At 37.2% G+C, this 18,564-nt stretch overlaps 1 protein-coding gene across 1 annotated transcript; it reads left to right on the forward strand.

Moving 5' to 3' along the window:
• The first annotated feature begins 1,307 nt into the window (after window positions 1-1,307).
• On the forward strand, window positions 1,308-18,501 carry LOC131788726 (serine/threonine-protein kinase 10). The gene is made up of 22 exons (XM_059105807.2): window positions 1,308-2,158; window positions 4,173-4,337; window positions 5,002-5,050; window positions 5,714-5,772; window positions 6,695-6,785; window positions 7,424-7,496; window positions 7,803-7,860; window positions 8,276-8,412; window positions 8,707-8,788; window positions 9,120-9,227; window positions 9,601-10,851; window positions 11,170-11,315; window positions 11,669-11,792; window positions 11,949-12,077; window positions 12,758-12,820; window positions 13,133-13,213; window positions 13,710-13,839; window positions 14,217-14,341; window positions 14,786-14,974; window positions 15,130-15,255; window positions 16,198-16,311; window positions 16,605-18,501. Exons 1-22 carry the CDS (start codon window positions 2,012-2,014, stop codon window positions 16,794-16,796), a joined length of 3,639 nt encoding a protein of 1,212 aa, XP_058961790.2. The 5' UTR covers window positions 1,308-2,011; the 3' UTR covers window positions 16,797-18,501.
• Window positions 18,502-18,564: the final 63 nt, after the last annotated feature.

The following is an 18,564-nucleotide window of genomic DNA, read 5'->3' on the forward strand; positions in this document are numbered from 1 at the left end:
TCCTCCATGATTAGATACCATAATCCCATGAGGAGAGGGAGTGGGAAGAGCCCACTCTTCCCAATCCCTTATCCCTTTTTCCCGTACTCCGTCAATAACATTGCCCCATAATTTCCTTCTTGGCACACGCTGTTAGGAATGAAAATAAACATCTGACCTTTGTCCTCTCTGAAAACAATTGTAGTATCGGGGTCTACTTACGGTGATTTACACGTGCGAGCATGTAGAATTTGTTGGACTGAGGGAGAAAGAAATTAATTCGAGCACTTTGCCAAGTTGAGTCCCAGCCAGATCAGATATTTCACGCATTTGTTCATCAGCGAAGTTACGGGAAAATTGCCGGTGGTTTTTAGGCTCACAGCTCGGATCAGCAATTTCGAGAGTGTCCTATACGCAGAATGGGTAAAAAGGACAACTGGAAATTTCAGCGCGGTTGTCAGGACGGACGACCTATTGGTCTCTTCGTCAGTAACAGCAGATTCTCCTCCTAAAGCAGGTGTCCGCGAGGCTTGAAGGGATTCCACTTATACTCCAGCGGCTCATGTTTTCGTGCCTATTTTAGCCATTACCTAAAGCCCAGATAAGTTGTTCATCCTTAAAGAGTGATAACGTCGTTGCAAAATGTTTGTTGTTGAAGACAGTTGTTGGGAAGTCTTAATTATCCTGTGAAAACGGTCAAGGTACCAATTTCTGGTTGTACTTAAGAGTTTTCTCTGTAACTATCTCCAGTGAACTTCTGATTTCACTGTTTTAACGTAATCACCAGAATCGCGGGAAATAATAAACAGATGGTGTTCCAGGATTGGCTTCTTCGGTTGGTTGATTAAAGCGGCCTAGCTGAACTTCGTTTCACAAATTCCTATAAGCTATATAATTAAACTCGACTGCTTTTTGGCTAGAAAAGTTTGTTTCACTTAACTTAAGAGAGAATCGTGAGATTTTCTCATACTGTAATTAGTGATCAAGCACCCAGTTGGTCATACGAGAAAGACAGTAATCCCCGTGCTTTTGAACCAACTTCCTGCATGCCTTAATGCACAAATGAATTACAGCACGATTCATGATGAGGTGGATATTTTGATCCTATTACTCAGTATTTGTCCATGAGGATTTTTATCCTCATCTTATGATGAAGTTACTCATCACACTTTATATATTCACACTGTATCCCGGTTGAAGAAAATCTGTTCTAGCTTTATACGGCTTTTTTAGTTTCTTACTATTTTTTTTTAGTTTTATTATTTCAGCTCGAAATAGGTATTTTATATTTTACACCTTTACACTCCTATTTCTTTTTTTCTCTTCCCCACATCAATTTTTATTCAAATATTTTTGTTTCATATGTATCCGTGATTTGTACATCCGGTATTTTCGTGGATCGTCAAGTTCGAAACCTGAGAAACCTGAGAAATACACGATAAGAACTTCAGATAAATGTCACGAAAATAATTTAATTTTTTTTTTCAGTTTAGTGCGATCAACCTTTGCATTTTATTATTGTTTCATAACTATTTTTGGCTGATCAGATATTTTACAGATCTTCCCAGGCCGGCCTCAGTTTCAGTTTTTGGCATTTCAACATTTCAAGGATCATTCTTCAGAGCAACGATTTCTGTGTAAACTGCTTACGAAGTGCTCGTGGTGCGTGGTGATGCAAGAAAAATATTTCCTGCTTGGGGCGTGCCTCTTACGTCACAGCGTGACAGAGAGAGACTGCATCGAGCACGAAACTTGGCACTGGGAACGATATCAGGATGTGACGTCAGTTATCGGAATGGCCGGAGGAGGAAAGTGTTCATCGGTGAGGGAAATGATACTAGTAACACTGTGAAGGGGGATGTTTGTAAACCAACACTGCACTTATATTCATGTTCTGAGTAATTCTGTACAGAATTTTTAAACAAGTTATCCTTAACATTACTGATGCAAGATCTTTCAAAATCTGCTCAACTGGGTTAAGATTGTACAAGTTCGTAATAGCTGCTGCACACGCTTATGATCAAAATTCAAGATGTCTTCGTTCTTCAAACAACTGTTCCCCTTCATGAAAGTCAAGAAAAAGAAGGAATTTTCCTACATTATTCGTGGAGTTGACCCTAACACTATTTGGAGTCTTGTTGGTGAACTAGGTGATGGAAGTTTTGGGAAGGTTTATAAGGTAAGATTAAAATGCATATTCACTATTAATTTAAGCCGTTGCTGCACTGTAAATTCCAACGAAATCTTGTTTGGTTTGACTTGATTCAGCTTTGAGTTTGTCTCATAAGAAACACTTTACAACGCCTTGGGGAGTTACGGGAATATTTTTGTGGTAAATTCTAGAAACAATGTATGGATGCAAGTATTTCGTGAGAAAAATGTCTGTAAATTTCCTCATTAGTTAGAAGTTGTTCATGCAATTGGTCCGGCAATTCTTAAAAATATTTTGAGATTCGGTTTTTATAGCCTCACCGGCGACAGAAATATGCGACGGCAAAGCCTAACATTTTGCTTATTCTGATCGTGTTTGTGCAATGTTTACTGAACAAACAATACAAATGATATGTACTAATCAGTCGTTTGGATGTTTCTGTCAACTTTAATTTGCATTGTGGGATGCGGTGTAAGATAAATAGTTTTAAAAAAGCTTCAAATCACCTCTAGTATAGATTACTCACACATTCATCCCATTCTCCATTTGGAAATACTATTTCAGTTTGAAATATAAAATGGTATCCCTCAGGCATTTTGCACACAGGAACTAACAAGTTCAACAAAAAAATAATTACTGTAAATGGAAAGCTATTGAAGTATGACCCTTACAGTCGCCACATAAATGTATTCATGACATCAATGATATTGGTGGGCAGCTGTAAAGTGCTTCCTGCATAGGATAGCCTAAAAGTATCGAGAGAAAGTATCTTGTGGTTTTATTGCTATTACTTCATGCAAGGAATCATTTTTTATCATATTAACTGAGAATCTGGCAACCATCATCAGCTTGATAACCATCTTTTATGCCCTCTCCTGAGATCTGATTTATAATTCTCCTGTTAAGTTGCTATACATTTTATCTTACTTAGTTAAGAGAATTTGGTATTTTATCAAGACAACTCAAGTTTGCCTGTTTTTATCATCTGATTGGTGTATAGCATAATGATCTTGTTTGGAAAAGTTGTTTGTTTATCACCCCTTGGGGTCAGAAGATCAATTTAGTCTAGATCTTCTGTTAAAATCATACATACATTTGTAAGGATCATCTGACACTTGTAAGGATTCAGATAGATCCTCTCAACTGAAACTTTTGATGTTAAAAAAATCTTGCACAAAGCAGTATAGTGTGCATAAGGAAGTGCAAACAAAAAGCAAAAAGATTTTGAACACAATGTTGTGCAAAGTGTCAGATGTATTATCTGTTTGAAGTTTTTCATACTATTTCATTTCTCACATCAAAATTGCTAAAACTCATTAATGACACACTAGAAGAATAGGGCAGCAATGCAAACAATGTTCACAAGGATTACACGGCATCATATCAGTGCTAGAACAGAAAATGTTCAAGGACAAATTCATGAGAATATTTTCAAGCCATCATGTTAATCAGGCCTGCATGTTTATGGTCTTCCAAATATTTTTTATATATACAGGAAAAAATCTTTCTATACTGATTAGTATCAATATTTTCTTTTTAGGGTTGTCTTTTTCAACCATTAAACATTTTAAATTTGTCTCTCTTTCTGTAACAACAGCAAATTTCTCTATTATCATGAAATGAAGGTTAAATGAAGATTTTTATTGTTTGGGACATGATATTACATTTTTGTACGACCCATATGGCCTGTGTGTGTGTCTATTTAAAGACACAAGACAAAAATCCCTGTTTGAGGGCTTTGCGCTATGGAGCAGACAGGACCAGAAAAAGATGTGAGATACAAGCTATAAGAAGAAAGAAAGATAAAGTGGTGATCATGTGATACCATGCTTAGTGTCTGAGTTAGGTAAAAACAGAAAAAATATTGGTTCTCTATCATGACCTGCCTGGCTGGCCCTCTCAATCAGTAAATAAGTACATATCTGGTGGGGCATTTTAAGTCAAAGTATGTATTGAGCTTTAATTAATGTGATATAAAATACTCAGGTGGAAGTTTCAGTTGTTTGTTTCACTGAATTTGTGTCACTAAAATGTTTTACAGGCAGAACGAAAAACAGATAGTGTTCTAGCAGCTGCCAAGATCATTGATGTTAAAGATGAAAGTGAACTGGATGACTTTATGGTTGAAATAGACATTCTGAGTGAGTGTAAACACAAGCATGTCGTGGGAATGTATGAAGCTTACTACCATGAAAATAAGTTGTGGGTAAGTAGTTAGCAACTTATGTTGCAGAATGTATTAAATTATAATTATCTTAATTTGCTTACACAGAGCATGGAAAAAAACCAGGAGACAGTTTCCAGATACCCTTGAAAATGAAATCATTTTGTTAATTGTATTAATCTCTACTTAGTCTATAATGTTGATGCAACTTATTGTTGTACAATCAGGTCTTTTATCAAGTTATTAACAAATCAGATAACAGTGAAGTAGGAGTCCAATTTGTTAATCATGTGTATGATTACTGACACAAATAATATATGATGCAAAGCCAAAGTTCAATGTTATATTTTTATTAATGAAAATTTTACCAGCTGGGTATATTGTTTTGTAAATATGTCATAGTGTTAATTACTTGTGAATAATTGGTAACAGGACTTAATTGATTATCAGAGGCCCAATATGAGTACATAGTCTAATAGCTATGCTTGTGATATGACAGTTTGTGTTGTGTGGGAGTGCTCTCATACAGACTGTTGGAACTTACTGTATTTTTGTTAATGCTCAAAACAAGTTGCTGATAACCAACGATGTTCAAGAATTGAATATAGTTTTGAATGTGGTATGGGTATACATGCTGATACCAGGTAGATATTAAGTGGTTGTAACAGCAACTTAGATAAAGAATTCATGATTGTTTGATTTGCAGATGATGCTGGAATTTTGTTCTGGAGGAGCTTTAGATGATTTAATATTAGGTAAAAATTTTATTAAGGCTACATTGTATAAGCATCAACGTGTTACAAGTTCCTTTTGAGGGATATTTACACCTCAAGTTTTGTAGCTGGACAGCACCTATGTCATCTCTGGTAGGAAAATGAAATAGAGGTGGGTGGGGAGGGGGTCACTGGATTAATTTTGCTATAGATTGTTTCACAGACAGTACTATCAATGGTATTCTTATGCAATATTTGATCAAATACACAATTTCAAGGTAGTAGGATGGTGTATTCTAACTTGAGTCTGTGATATTAATCTCAGCTTCAATAGTCTTATCAAAAAGACATTTCCTACCACTGTCATTCCTTCAGAAACAGCTTGATTTTATGTGAACAATACAACTGCAAAATTACTGAAATTATTCAAATTCAGAATTTTTTGTTGAGGGTTAATAGAATCAGTAATGGAATGGATTTATTAAAAAAAAAAAGAAAAAAATTATCTTCCTCGCTAATAGGGTGTAAATCATGATACTAGGACAAATTTTATGTTGCCCTGATTGGAGAAAAATTTTGGGTGGAAGGATGACCACAGTAAACTTTAAATGAACTTAGAGGGAGTTGTTTTATTAAACAGTATGTATTTAATGTACTCTGGGACTGGTTTCATAGACCTGGAAAATGATTTATTTTCTGTTTTAGAACTTGAGCGAGGTCTAAATGAAGAACAGATCAGAGTGGTGTGCAAGCAAATGTTTGAGGTAATGATAATTTATTGTTGTATACAGTTCAATGTCCTTTTTACTCATGAGTATTCAGAGCATAGGAAAAAGTAAAGTGGGCATGCACATTTTGTGGCTTTAGCATGGCCATAGGAGTCAGGGAGAGTATGCATCTTATAAATGATGTTGGACCAATCTTTAATTGTGGTGAATCAATTAGGGAGTACTTTCATGGGATGACAACTCATTTCAGTTTCTTGGAATCACAAGATATTGGCTTGTAGTATTATCACTGTTTATTCCTTTTGAACACTCTGCACAGGGTATTGACAGGTTCACCATAGTGTCACTTTGATTAGTGTCTTGAATGGCAGTTGTCCTTGTGAAAAACAAGTTTGCTTGAGCTTATTGTAGGGTCATTTAGAAGCAAACATTTCTCAGGATGAATGTGCATTTTTGATGGCTTCCAATCTTAAGGGATGGTACCTGCTTCTATTAATCATCTAAGGGATGGGTGTTATTAATAATAGTTATACTTTCTTTGAAGTGCACCCTGCACAGCATCAATATAATACTAATCCTAAGACTCTAAGGCTGCCAAAACTATTCCTATAATACATATTCTATGGCCCATCATTTTCACAACATTTTTGTCTGCACTTTCGTGGGTCATCTGACTGAATTTTAGAAAGTAGTCAGAAACCTCTGTGTTTGATCTGTAAACTCTGTTCCATAGTGAGAATTTAATTAGCTTCTCATACTCTGGTAAACTTTTTCTTCATGAAGTATATATTTCTCCACAGTTTCATTTAATAGTATTTGTTTGTGGAAATATATTATGGCAATTTTTAAAAAGTCAGGATTCATTTCAGTGATGCTGAAAAGTCATGTTAGCTACTATTTATAATCTGTTTTAAGAAAATTTTATCCACTCATTCATCTATTATCTTCTTAATTGTAGTGCCTCCACTTTCTTCATACTCACAAAGTAATCCATAGAGATTTGAAAGCTGGAAATTTGCTGCTTACAAATGAGGGCAACATCAAGCTTGGTAGGATATGTTTGTGATATAAAGGAGGCCTTGAAAAATTCCTTTCTAGGGATGAATTCAAATTTGCAAAGGGGTACTCTTACTTGTACTTTACTCTCAAAGTGCATCTTCCCCCTGCAGGAGTGTAGGCTCTGTAGCAAGGGGGTTAGGTCATTATTGAGAAATTGACCAGCATCCTTTCCTCGAAGTAGGTGGAGTGTTGTGTTTTGTTTTGGGCAAGGCACTTTACTCTCACAATACCTCTCTCTCCCCCACAGGAGAATCTGTGGGTTCTGGCAGACTACTTGGGAAAATATATGTGGGAGGGGGGGGGAGGGGTAGGGGCAAGTTATAAGCAATGGATTGGTATTCTTTTCGTGAAGTATTAGCAACACTCCTAGTTGCTTAATGCTACAGAAACCAGGTAAGGTATGGCTTTTAAGCCAACTTTACCATTTTAAGTTTCACAAGTGGGCAAAAATATTGATTATAAAAATATGATTTTTTCCTCAATTGGGGTTATTTTAATGGAAGGTTACAATTTTTCATTGTCTTAAAACTAATGGGTCTCCTAATGTATATTTGGTGTGCATAATTACAAAGTTTCCTTGAGATAGGATTTTAAGCCTCCCTGTGAATGAGTGCAATTTATTTTCCAGCTGATTTTGGTGTTTCTGCCAAGAACAAGAAAACTATACAGAGAAGAACAACATTCATTGGGACACCTTACTGGTGAGTTAGATTATGACTCAAAGATGTCAAAAATGTGTTGTGATGTAGCTACTTAAAGAAATTATGGAGAATTTGAGCCAAAAATAAGAGTCCCTCAGATTTTAACCATGTACACCCATATTTCTTGAGGGTCTCTCAGAGTCCAACAGTTGCAAGGGAAAAAACTTTATATGTTTATTTATTTAGTTATCAATAATATTTCACTAGGCTGGCCTAGTTCAGCAGCAACCAGTAAAAACATTTTAGAGTAATATGTGCTAAAAGACCCGAGATAATTTACAACAATTAGTACATGCTAATTTTTAGGATGGCTCCTGAAGTTATTGTAACAGAGACATGCAAAGATGACCCCTATGACTACAAGGTAATGTTGACTTCATCTTGTTAGGTAACTGTGGTATGCACTACTCTGATCTTTTCAATATACCTCAGATATGCTGGTGCTAAAACACAATTAGACAAACTGATGGTACAGATTTTTAAAACTGTGTAATTTGTAAATGTGGAAATCTTTCAAGCAAATGTACTGCTCTGTAGTGTGAGACCATGTAATATTTTTCACAGAGCCATACAATGCTACTTTTGAAGGTTAAAGTATGTCATTAAATTTACATGTACCTCATGTTCTTTCCTCTTGTATGTTGTGGTAATTTTATTAGAGTAATGCTTGTAAAAGGCCCTTTTTCCTTCTCACCTCCTAAAGGGTTAGGATCGCAGCATTCAGAGAAGTTGAATGATCTTCACTTTGCCAACTTTAACTTTCTTTGCTTTCATTTAAGGCTGATATTTGGTCTGCTGGTGTTACACTCATTGAGCTGGCTGAGATGCAACCTCCCTACCATGACATGCACCCTATGAGAGTGTTGTTCAAAATACCTAAAGCTGACCCACCTACACTGCAGTTTAGAAATAGATGGTAAGTAAGGTCATTGAAGGGTGGAGTGGGAAAGGGTGATGGGCCATTAGGCACAGTGTCAGTTAGGGGAACAGAGACTTTTAGTGGGAGGCAAGGAGGATACACTTACTGTGTATTATTATAGACATGTATGGTTAGCTTTTCCTCTAAATAAGTTATATTTTACCAAGTTTTCTGTCTGTTCTAGTGTTTGCAAAAGTATATTAATACAACATTGTTGATAAGCCATTGTGGTCTTAAAGTCAGGATCACGTTCTCTACATTCACATACTCTTCTGATTTTTTTTTCACTAGGTCCAAGGATTTCCATGATTTTCTGTCTCTTTGTGTGGTAAAATCCCCTGAAATGCGATCATCAGCAGCAGATTTACTGGAGGTGAGAAACCAAGATAATTTATGATCATAATATGTGTTCAAAGGAACAACATTTTTACAGAAAATGATAGAATCAGGAAATTTAACTCTTCATTCCTTGTGATGTTAATCCATTGACCCCTGGGAGTGACTAGCATCTAATTTCTCCATATAAAGCACCCCTGAATCACACATTAAGGTCACAATAATAATAAACAAATTCTCCTTGTCAGCACCTTAGGAGATGTTTAGAGAACAGTTGGAAGAATTTGCTTAAAGATGCTAGGGTGTAAAGGATTAAGTAAGCAGCACACTGTGTTAGTAATCCAGGTGAACATTCGACTTTCCTGCAGCATCCTTTTATTGTCAACTGTGTTGACAATAAACCTCTGAAAGAACTTTACAATGAAGCCAAGGCTGTTGTGATTGAAGAATTTGAAGATCTTCCTGAAGATAAAGAGGTGCTGTTTTACTATTCATTTGATTTAGTTTTGTGAATGCAATATTTATTAGGAGAGGCATATGCTCGTGGTATGCTCATTCATTAAGGGTGCAGTTCTATCTGATGATATGGATCATGATTCAACATTAAAATTGGCCAATTGAATGGCCCACTGACCCACAGACGGATGGAAAGTTGTAAAATTTGTATGAATTATTTTGTAGATTCTTTGAAAAGATATTAACTCAGCTGTGCTATTTCTTAAGACTGTACCAAAGAATAATTGGGAAATGTTTTCGCTCGTTTTGTTTTGTGTCTTAGTTTGCTTGATAATTTTGTGACCAATTAACATATTTAAATTCACTCTTTGGTCACGATTTTTCTGCACTTAGAAGAGAGATAAAGAAGCCCTGAAGTCAGCAGAATCGACTGAGTCTTTGGACGAAAGTGAAGAATTGTTTATCGAAACAGGTTCAAAGGACTTGGATAAGGAGAAAGACGAGAGAGAGGAGAGTGAGCTGGAAGAATCTACAGAGAAGGAAAAAGATTCTGAGAAAGAGGCTGGAACAGAGGAAGGTGATGAAGATCTCAAGGAAAATGCAGAGGTGAAGAAAGAAGAAAGAGACGAAAATTTATTAGAGAAAGAGGAGGAAATTGCAGATAAAGGGGAAACGAAGGAAGAACGAAAGTCAGAAGGAGAAAGTAATAAAGAAGAGGGACCCTTGGAAAACCAAGCGGATGCGGTGGAAGAAAATATAGAAGTTTTCGATGACAAGGAGGTGAAAGAGGAAAAGGAGAAAGAGAACCTTGAAGAAAAGGAGGAGGAAGTTGAGGTGAAGATAGAGGAAGCTGGAGAGAGGAAGGATGAAGGCGAAACGGAAAGTCACGGATCTGAAGAAAAGAGGGAAGAAGGTCAAGCTGAGACGGAGGAAGCGGTTGAGAAAATCGAAGAAGATGGAGAAACGAAGGAGGAAGTTTCAGAAAGTAGAGGGGAAACAGATGAAAAGAAAGAAGAAGTTGAAGAGAAACTCGAGGAAAGAAAAGAAGAACCTGAAGTTGTAACAAAAGATGCTGAAGATAAAGCAAATGATATTGAAGCAAAAGAAGAGATGGAAGATGAAGAAGAAGTTACAACTGAGGAGTCGAAAGAGGAACCCACAGCGGACGAGGCTGATGCCGTGATAGTTGTTAAAGATAGTAATGAACCGGCAAAAGTAACACAAAAAGAAGGACAGCAACTGCCAGATAAGTACTCTACACGCTTAGACAACATCTTAGACAAGTTAGAGGAAGACGAAGGAGAGTCAGCAGGCGAAGTAGGAGAACCATCAGTTCCTCAAGACGAAGAAAAACCCGAAGAGGGTGAAAAGCAGAGGGATGAAGAAACAACGACAGCTCAGGAAGAAGAGAAATCAGATGACGCTGAGGAAACAGCCACAAAAGTGGAGGAGAAAGAAACGGAAGAAAAGAACGACGAAGACAAGGACAGTGAACAGACTGAAAACAAAACTGAATTAGAAGATGAACAGACTTTAGATGCAGATGAAAAGATTCCCATACCAAATGGCGATGTGTTAGTTCAACCCGTGAAGAACGACAAAGAACCGTCCAATCATTCTAAAGAGAAATCAGAAACTACAGATGTAAGTTAGTTGCATGTAAATTTTTACAAGTCTATAGGTTTCTTTTATTGGAACGCTTTTTTTTTAAGCTTGTTGTAAAACCTTTGCAGTCGTCCTTGTAATGTCACGCAATGCTCTCAGGAGCGTTGCATGACATCCGGAAGATGGTCTGTAGAGGAGTCTCGTTGTGTGTTCTTTTGCTTACTAGGATTAGATCCAGGGATAGAGATATCTTACTCAGGCTGTTTCCCCGAGTCGTGCCTTTAAAGTATGAATTACCGTATTTTTTAATGGCAGGGGGGGTTAGCTTCCGTTGAATTTTTAATTATTACAATTTAGGGCGTGGAGGAGAAAAGTTTCAAAACATTAAAAAGGATTCGTAAGTATGAAAAAGATGGCAAGATAGTGACGGAGACGACATCACGAGTTGTAGATGTGAGTCAGGATGACTACAGGAATGCACTGATGAAAGAACAGCAACAAAGGTACTACTGTAAGCCGGCAAAGTGAAAAACATGAACATTCTAAAACAAGTGTTACTGATAGTTAAAGATTTGCCGCAAATTTCGCGAGGAGTACTCGTGATGGATATACCCAAGGAAGCTTAAACTTCAAGGAAGCTTAGCATATATTTTTTTTTGCTAGCCAGTTTGTAATCTGTTTCTGGGAACTCGTAGACAAGGTGACATGGTGGGCTGGTTTGTAGGGAAATTGACTTGTGGGCGAATTGATGTAGAGGGAGTTTACTTTAAGGCGAGCTGATCGTAGGCGAGACTACTTGAGGGCGAGTTTTCTTGAAGGCGAGAACTACTAATGTTTCTTTAATGTCTTTTCCTAGAAAAGTGAATCTTCGTGAAATGAAGATCCTCCAACGCGAGGAACAGAAACAAGGAATTCTACTCATGGCCAAAATTCGCCGTCAGTGGGAAGCTCAGGAACAACGATTTGAACAGGAGCTGCAGGTGCCATATGACTGATCCTTTAGATGATAGAACTGCTACGATTGGTCAATCTTAATTAATACGTTTTCCACACACGTAATGTTTTCTTTGTTGAGAGCAAGAGATTACTTTTTTTGGGGAGCATTCCAGATTTACCAGAATTTCTCGTCTTTGTAGGAATTGGTAAAGAAATTTGAGGTAGATTTGGACACTTCAAGCAGGAATCAAAAGAAAGACATAGAAAAACTAGAAATTGCGCAGAATGCTGACCTTCGCACTTCCTCACGCAAGATGAAACAAGACCAGGTAACTTTTGGGATTCATTCTTTTAGCTCTTGTGTTTCAATCACAAAACTGTGTAAATTCTCTGACCTTCTGACGTCTGTTCAGCATCTGTGATCGCTGTAGGAAGAAAGTCTCCTTCAGTTTTAGGTTGAGAAGTTGAAGTCTTCTCTCAAGCTTTTCAGTTGAGACTTGGTAACTCCTGGGAGTAGTCATTGCTAGATTTTTCCGCGCCTATAAGGGAAGGAAAGGAAAGGGAACGCGGCGACTGATTTCCGTCTTGTGGCACGATCTCTCCCACTTTTTGCCGTCTTTCACTTTTATGCATTAATTTTTTTTTCCTTATCCGGTGTATCAATATTATATTTTTTGCCTATTGCGAGCTTAACGACCGGCAACTAAAGCCAGCATTCGACTTCAATAAGCCGGCACTGCGATCGTTACCAATGCTTTATCAACCGTTTCAACATGGTGCGATAGTGGTTGAAAAGTTGATCGATCAAATCAACCAGAAACTGTTCTCTTCCTCAAGAGAACACGGAAGCCCCGGACATCCTGGCAGTTGATCTAAGAAAACTCGACCTTAGTCCGAACCCCTTATGAAGCGTCACACAACTATGAAAACCTTAAACGTGTATCGTGACAATTGAGAAGCGACGAGCGGTTACACCTATGTCTCGCATTCACTGTTTTCTTATTTTCAGGAAAAAGAGCTCAAGAAATTCAGAGAGAATCTCAAAGAGGAACTCAAATTTGCCAAGAAAGAGGTTTGAAAACTGAACTAGTCTTTTATTGAGTCGTGGAAGGGAAAGGAACATCTTGAAATAACTGTTATGATAAAGATTTCGAATGTTGTTTCTCATTTATGACTGTTTTAAAAAACACTCATAAATGAGAAACAAAAGTGGGTTTTTTGTACTCTATATACTGAAGAAATAGTTACCATGGTAGCAAACCTGTTGTTTCTGTAGGAAAGACTCTCTTTGGTCAATTGTGTCGCGCTTTTTTGCAGCCTAGGTTTGAAGAAATGTCTTGGTTATATAGATGGTTATTCCCTTTATTTCATGATTCTGTTTAAGGTGGATCAACTGCCAAGGAATTTAAGGAAGGAGAGTTGGCGAAAGAAGAGAGATGAAGTAGAAGTCTCACAGCGGCAAGCTGTAAGTACGACACTTACTAATGAAATTCAATGGACTTAAATACAGTATTAATAGAAAATTTTCCTTTGTAAAAATTGTCCAGAGTTTCTCTCCCACAGTTGCCAGTTTCAATAGCTGTCAACTATCTTTTTCAAATTAAGGATATCATTCTAAAATGTTCTTCAAGAATTTTTAATTCGCACCCTAAGATTATATTTTCGTTTTGAAAATGATAAAGATTTCAGCCAGCTATTGACTCTGGCAGCTATAGGAAAGAAACTGGGTTGTGTTAGAAGAACAATTTGGCATTAAGCAGTAAGTAAACTTTAGAAGAATTCTCAACTTATTTGATATTGAGATTAATCCTATAGTTTCCATTTGGGTAAGGGGTAGCGATGCAAGTCCTTGCATAAAGCAGCATTATTCCAGGGTTAGGGAGGTAACGCGTGACAGTTGTGATGGTTGTGTTTTCTCTCTTTCCTCCAATCGTCGCTAATTGTAATCATTCTGTCTTTAGGAACACGAATTTCTAGCCATGCAACAGGCGGAGTTTGAGAGATTCACGAAAGAGCTGGTTGAATTACATCGTGAGAAGATGTACGCCATGGAAATGCAATTCCTAAAGGCGAAACACACCCTCAAGAGAGGTACATTTCTTGTCTTTTTTTAAGCGTCATTAGAGCACAACTCGTTCGTCAGTTTCAAATGCGATCATGATCCCTTCTTAAATGTGTTTCTAGTTCTGACTCTTGTTCCGATTGTTCCATGACTCGTTAATAAATTTGTTCTGTCACTTGTGCTGTAACCTACGCGTTGCTGTTCATGCTTAACCAAAACTTTGTTGTTGTTGTTGTTGTTTTATGTAGAAGGAGAAACCTTTATTTGTTAGACATTTTCTATTAATTGTGGAGAACTCTCCAAGTTCTGAAGCAAACAAATACTCTTAATTTTTTGAGGGTACGATCAATTTCTGTATTGAGGCCCTGTGAATTAAGCATTGGGGATCATGTTGATTTGTTTGCAGATCACGAGGGAGATTCGTGGAAGATTGAGCAGCGACAACTGCAGGACAGACATCAGTTGGCCAGAACACAACTGAAGGAGACTTTCTTCCTACAGCGATCACAGATGCTGAACAGACATCAGAAGGTCAGAGAATTTACACAGTTTTGTAATTCGAGTTTTCCTCTTGTAAATGGTGTAGAACAATGCTTCGAAGGATATCTTTTGTTTATAGCGTTCAGTGTAAAATGCTATAGGAATGGTATTATAAGGGGGCCCAGTCATTTTCATCAACCCGAGCTATGACCACCAACGAACCAATCAGAACGAACTAACGTTACCAACTGATCAAAACAACTTACAACTAACTGACACTACCCAAGTCTTACAGCTGGTAACATCACAGCGAAAATGACCAATCAACTTGACTCTGATGATGACTTTCACTTGGGCTGTCGAAAGGTCAGTCCCTCTCACCGACAACAGCTCTTTTTTAGTTACTCACGCCAGGAGTATCAGACTATCCGGTCAACTACTGTGCCTGGTTTGAAAACAGTTACTGTATGTATGATCTTTCGGAATTTATTGCAGGAAGTGGAGCAACACAATCGTCTAACCAAACTTAAGGAAGAGGAAATGAAGAGACGTCATGAGATCGAACGGAAACGGCTTCCCAAGATACAACGGGAAGAAATCAAGTCTAAGACACAGCAGTACCGCAAGTCTTTGAGGATAGACAAGAGATATTCAATGGATATTGAGCGAGAATTAATGAAAGAGGTACCATGATCAGTCATTGTTAAAAGACTGACATCATTTCAGTTATTTACAGATAATGTCACGTGATCTTATTGAAATGACGGCTTCTTATTCACAATAGGAAACAAAGGAAAAGCGGTGGAATTAGTTATTTTTTTTCTCTTCCCTTTTTTCAGTTTGAATTGCAGGAACGTAAAAAGGCTCGATCAGAGTATGATAAATTGTTATTCCGACAAGAAATGGAGGTAGAGGAGCTGCGCGTCTCCTCTGAATCTGCTCTCAAAGAGTTGCAACTGTTACAGGTGAGCTGTTTGTCACCTTCTATGTTATCTTGCTCACGAAAAGTGAACACGAACTGGTAGGCGGTATCACTTCTTCGAAAGGAAAGCAATTATCCTGGAAATTCTTCCCTGTGAAGAACAAATTTAGCATGTGTAGATGGGTTTTTATGGGTAGTTATCACGGAGAAAGTTGTGAAACATTGAATGGAAATTGTTTTCCAGTATTGATTGGTATTCTTTTCCGATATTTTTTTAAGCGCAAAAAATTTTCTTTACGGATGCAGTTGAATAATGGAAGATTTGTTAAATATTTAAGGATGAAGACTAGCGATACGAATACATCTTGTTTCGATGATTACATGGATTTTTCAATAATATCGTTGCAGAGGAGTTTTTTTTTTCTTGTGTCGCTCAAGTTTATTTTTAATTTGATTTGCAAGGAGCACCTAATGGTGTAAATGCGGCTTAAGGACAAAAATTAACTCTCACATGGCATACAAATTTAGGACGCTTTTCGATTCAATGTCTTAAAACCAATTTGCAAATCAATGGTGCTGAGAGCTGTGCATGTTATTTTCTCCTATAGAAAAAGGTAACAGGATAACGTATGATGAACTGTTGATTGCTCATAACACTGCAGATGGTCATTAGGAGTAATTTTAATCTGACTGTTTGAAGTAATTCAGGATTGCATACTTCATATGACTAGTCGCGCCAATGTTGACTTGTAGGATACAAAATCTGCGTCTCCAACGGTTTGTTTATTTTTATTTTGGGTTCTCCTTGGTTTGTTATCCCCGAATCTTTTTTATTGATTAGCCTTGGCATTACTTTGGTTTTGGTTGCTGCACATTTAATCTTAATGCTTTTCAGTCCTTCTGGGCCAGGGTGGAAACGGTAAACAAGTAATAGAAACTGATTTAAGATTAAAAAGGGATTTCGTATGATTGATTGGTTTTGCAGAATGAGAAGCGTCACATGTTAATGGAAAGCGAAACTATGAAGTTAAAAGAACGAGACGAAAAGCATCAAACCCAGTTAGAATCCTGGAAAGCTGAACTTGGTCCACGAAAGAAGGTAAGGCGTTCCTAAGTCATTCTGGCAGTATACACTTGGCAAATTATAGAAAACGGGGTACTCTTTAAGTGTTTATGGTGAATTTTTAAGAGACAGGGACGATTTGGTTTGAAAAAATATTTCACTTTGGACGTCAGGTTTCTCTGAGTTTTAAAGAGAAGTACGTAACCTTATGAAATTTTGCTGTGTTCATCTTCGAGTATTTTCTGAGAAAGCTTTTCCTGGCTCTTATTAAGGTGGATTTTTGTTCAGTCCTACAATTGACACAATATTTTTTCGTTTTCTTTCACCAGATTCTCGAAGAGGAATTCGCGCGCGAGGAACGTGAACAGCAACTTTTTTATGCCGGAAATATAAGCGATTACCCAATCTCCCCGGTAACGTCGAATAAGGAATCAGAAGAGGAGCCTGGGGAGATCCAAATGGATGGAGAGAAAACGCCAGAGGACAATCTTTCTAGTAAATCATCATCCGGATCTACTTAGTTCAATGTTGTCTCTATAGTTTCTGTACAGTTATTGTTCAGTGTAATAGTGTTTTTATTGTTTAAAAGGTAGATACGCACGTTATATTTGTGACATGTGTTAGACAATTCCCTGCTGAAAAAAAAAATGTACTCGGGATTAATAATTTACCAGACAGGAAACCGAAATAGTTCAATTGAACGTTTGGTTGGGTGATAGTCATTCGTTTATGAATCTCGGAAGTCGGGAAATTAGCTTAGATACGAAAACAGCGATTTAAAACTGAGCAGTGATTGACTCTTGTTGATATTAAGTTGTCGCCTAGAGGGCTTTTTCCAAAGAGGATACTGAAGATCTCGACAGTTTTATAGCGCGCTCTGGGTTCTTATATTAAAAATTGGAAATATTGTCCTTGATGTTAAGTTTAACCAGTCGGCCAGTCGTGCAGACACTTGTCACAACAGTCGAATGGCAAGGGTAGTACTGAGCCAATCAGAATTCTTGAGACATTCCACTTGTCCACACTTGTGCAAAACGTTGCAATTACGATTCTTGAAGGTTTTACTTTTCGTGGAATGTGGGTGAGAACTTGAACGAGTTACCATAAAAACTTATCTGAAACTGAAGAACCAGTTTCTAAAATGTGTGTTTACTTAACATTTATATGATGCGACAGATCGTGCCTCTTTGGATGCAATTGATAGATTTGAGTCAAACGTTCGTGTCTTCGCAAAAATTATCGGTTTGACATGCATTCTTTTTTTTCCAAGTGGAAATGACAGGTGATGTGCCTAGGTACCATTGCAAACTTTTCGGAGACTGGTCCTCCAAACACTGAAATGATTCTTGTAGACTGAATTGAAAAATGTAGCCTTTTTAAATTTATCAATAGTTTAAAACGCGAAAGGAATATCTCTTTTGATAAGTTTTACCCTCCGCTACTTTTATTTCATGTGTGTTGTGTTATTATCATTCATTGGATTTGTCTTTTGCTCAAATATATTCTTTGGTTTTTCTTCCTTTTAATGTGCTGTAACGTGCAAACCTTTTTTTTAAGGTCAAACAAGTCTGGTCGTATACATTTTGAGAACATTTGTAAGGCTTATAAATATATTCTCTTGACAGAATTGGCTTTTATGAGATGCTTTTCTTTAAGTGAGTCTTATCTTGGTTTAGTCCAGTATTTGCTCTTTGAAACGTTATAATTCCCGTAGTAATGTCGCTGATAGTATTAGGTTCTTTATGTTCTTCATCGAATCGATGATAACTTCATTTCTTTAAGGGAATCATGTTTGGCTCGATGGCAGACTTCTTTTCTTGTTATTCATAACTTCACGGCCTGTGAAATTTTGCCATGCATTTCCTGTTTAGTTTGACCTTTTCAGACATCAGTCCAAGCACATCTCCCTCTTCAGTCTTAAGAATCCTTACTGCGATACTCGTAATGGCCTCTTGTAACATGTGGCCATCTCCCACGAAAGAGGTGTCGTAAAACGATCTTTGCTTTCTATGAATATCTTAATTTCGAAATGCTGTCTATTTATGAGTGCAGTCCCCTTTAATTATAGTTTTTCCTACGTAATTTAGGTTGCATAAACCATAGCTAAAAATTTGTTAAAGTAATCCCCTCTAGCAGAGCTGTGCTCGCTTAGATTTTCAAATTTTATGGGAAATTAAGAAAACAAGATAAATATTTGAAATAGTCGAATAAAAATTGTAATTATGATCTGCTCGTTGTAGTCTTTTTTATTACTGTAGATTTTAGAACGGCTGAGTTAGTCCTTGCACT

Source organism: Pocillopora verrucosa, chromosome 1, assembly GCF_036669915.1.
Source record: "Pocillopora verrucosa isolate sample1 chromosome 1, ASM3666991v2, whole genome shotgun sequence".
NCBI lineage: Eukaryota > Metazoa > Cnidaria > Anthozoa > Scleractinia > Pocilloporidae > Pocillopora > Pocillopora verrucosa.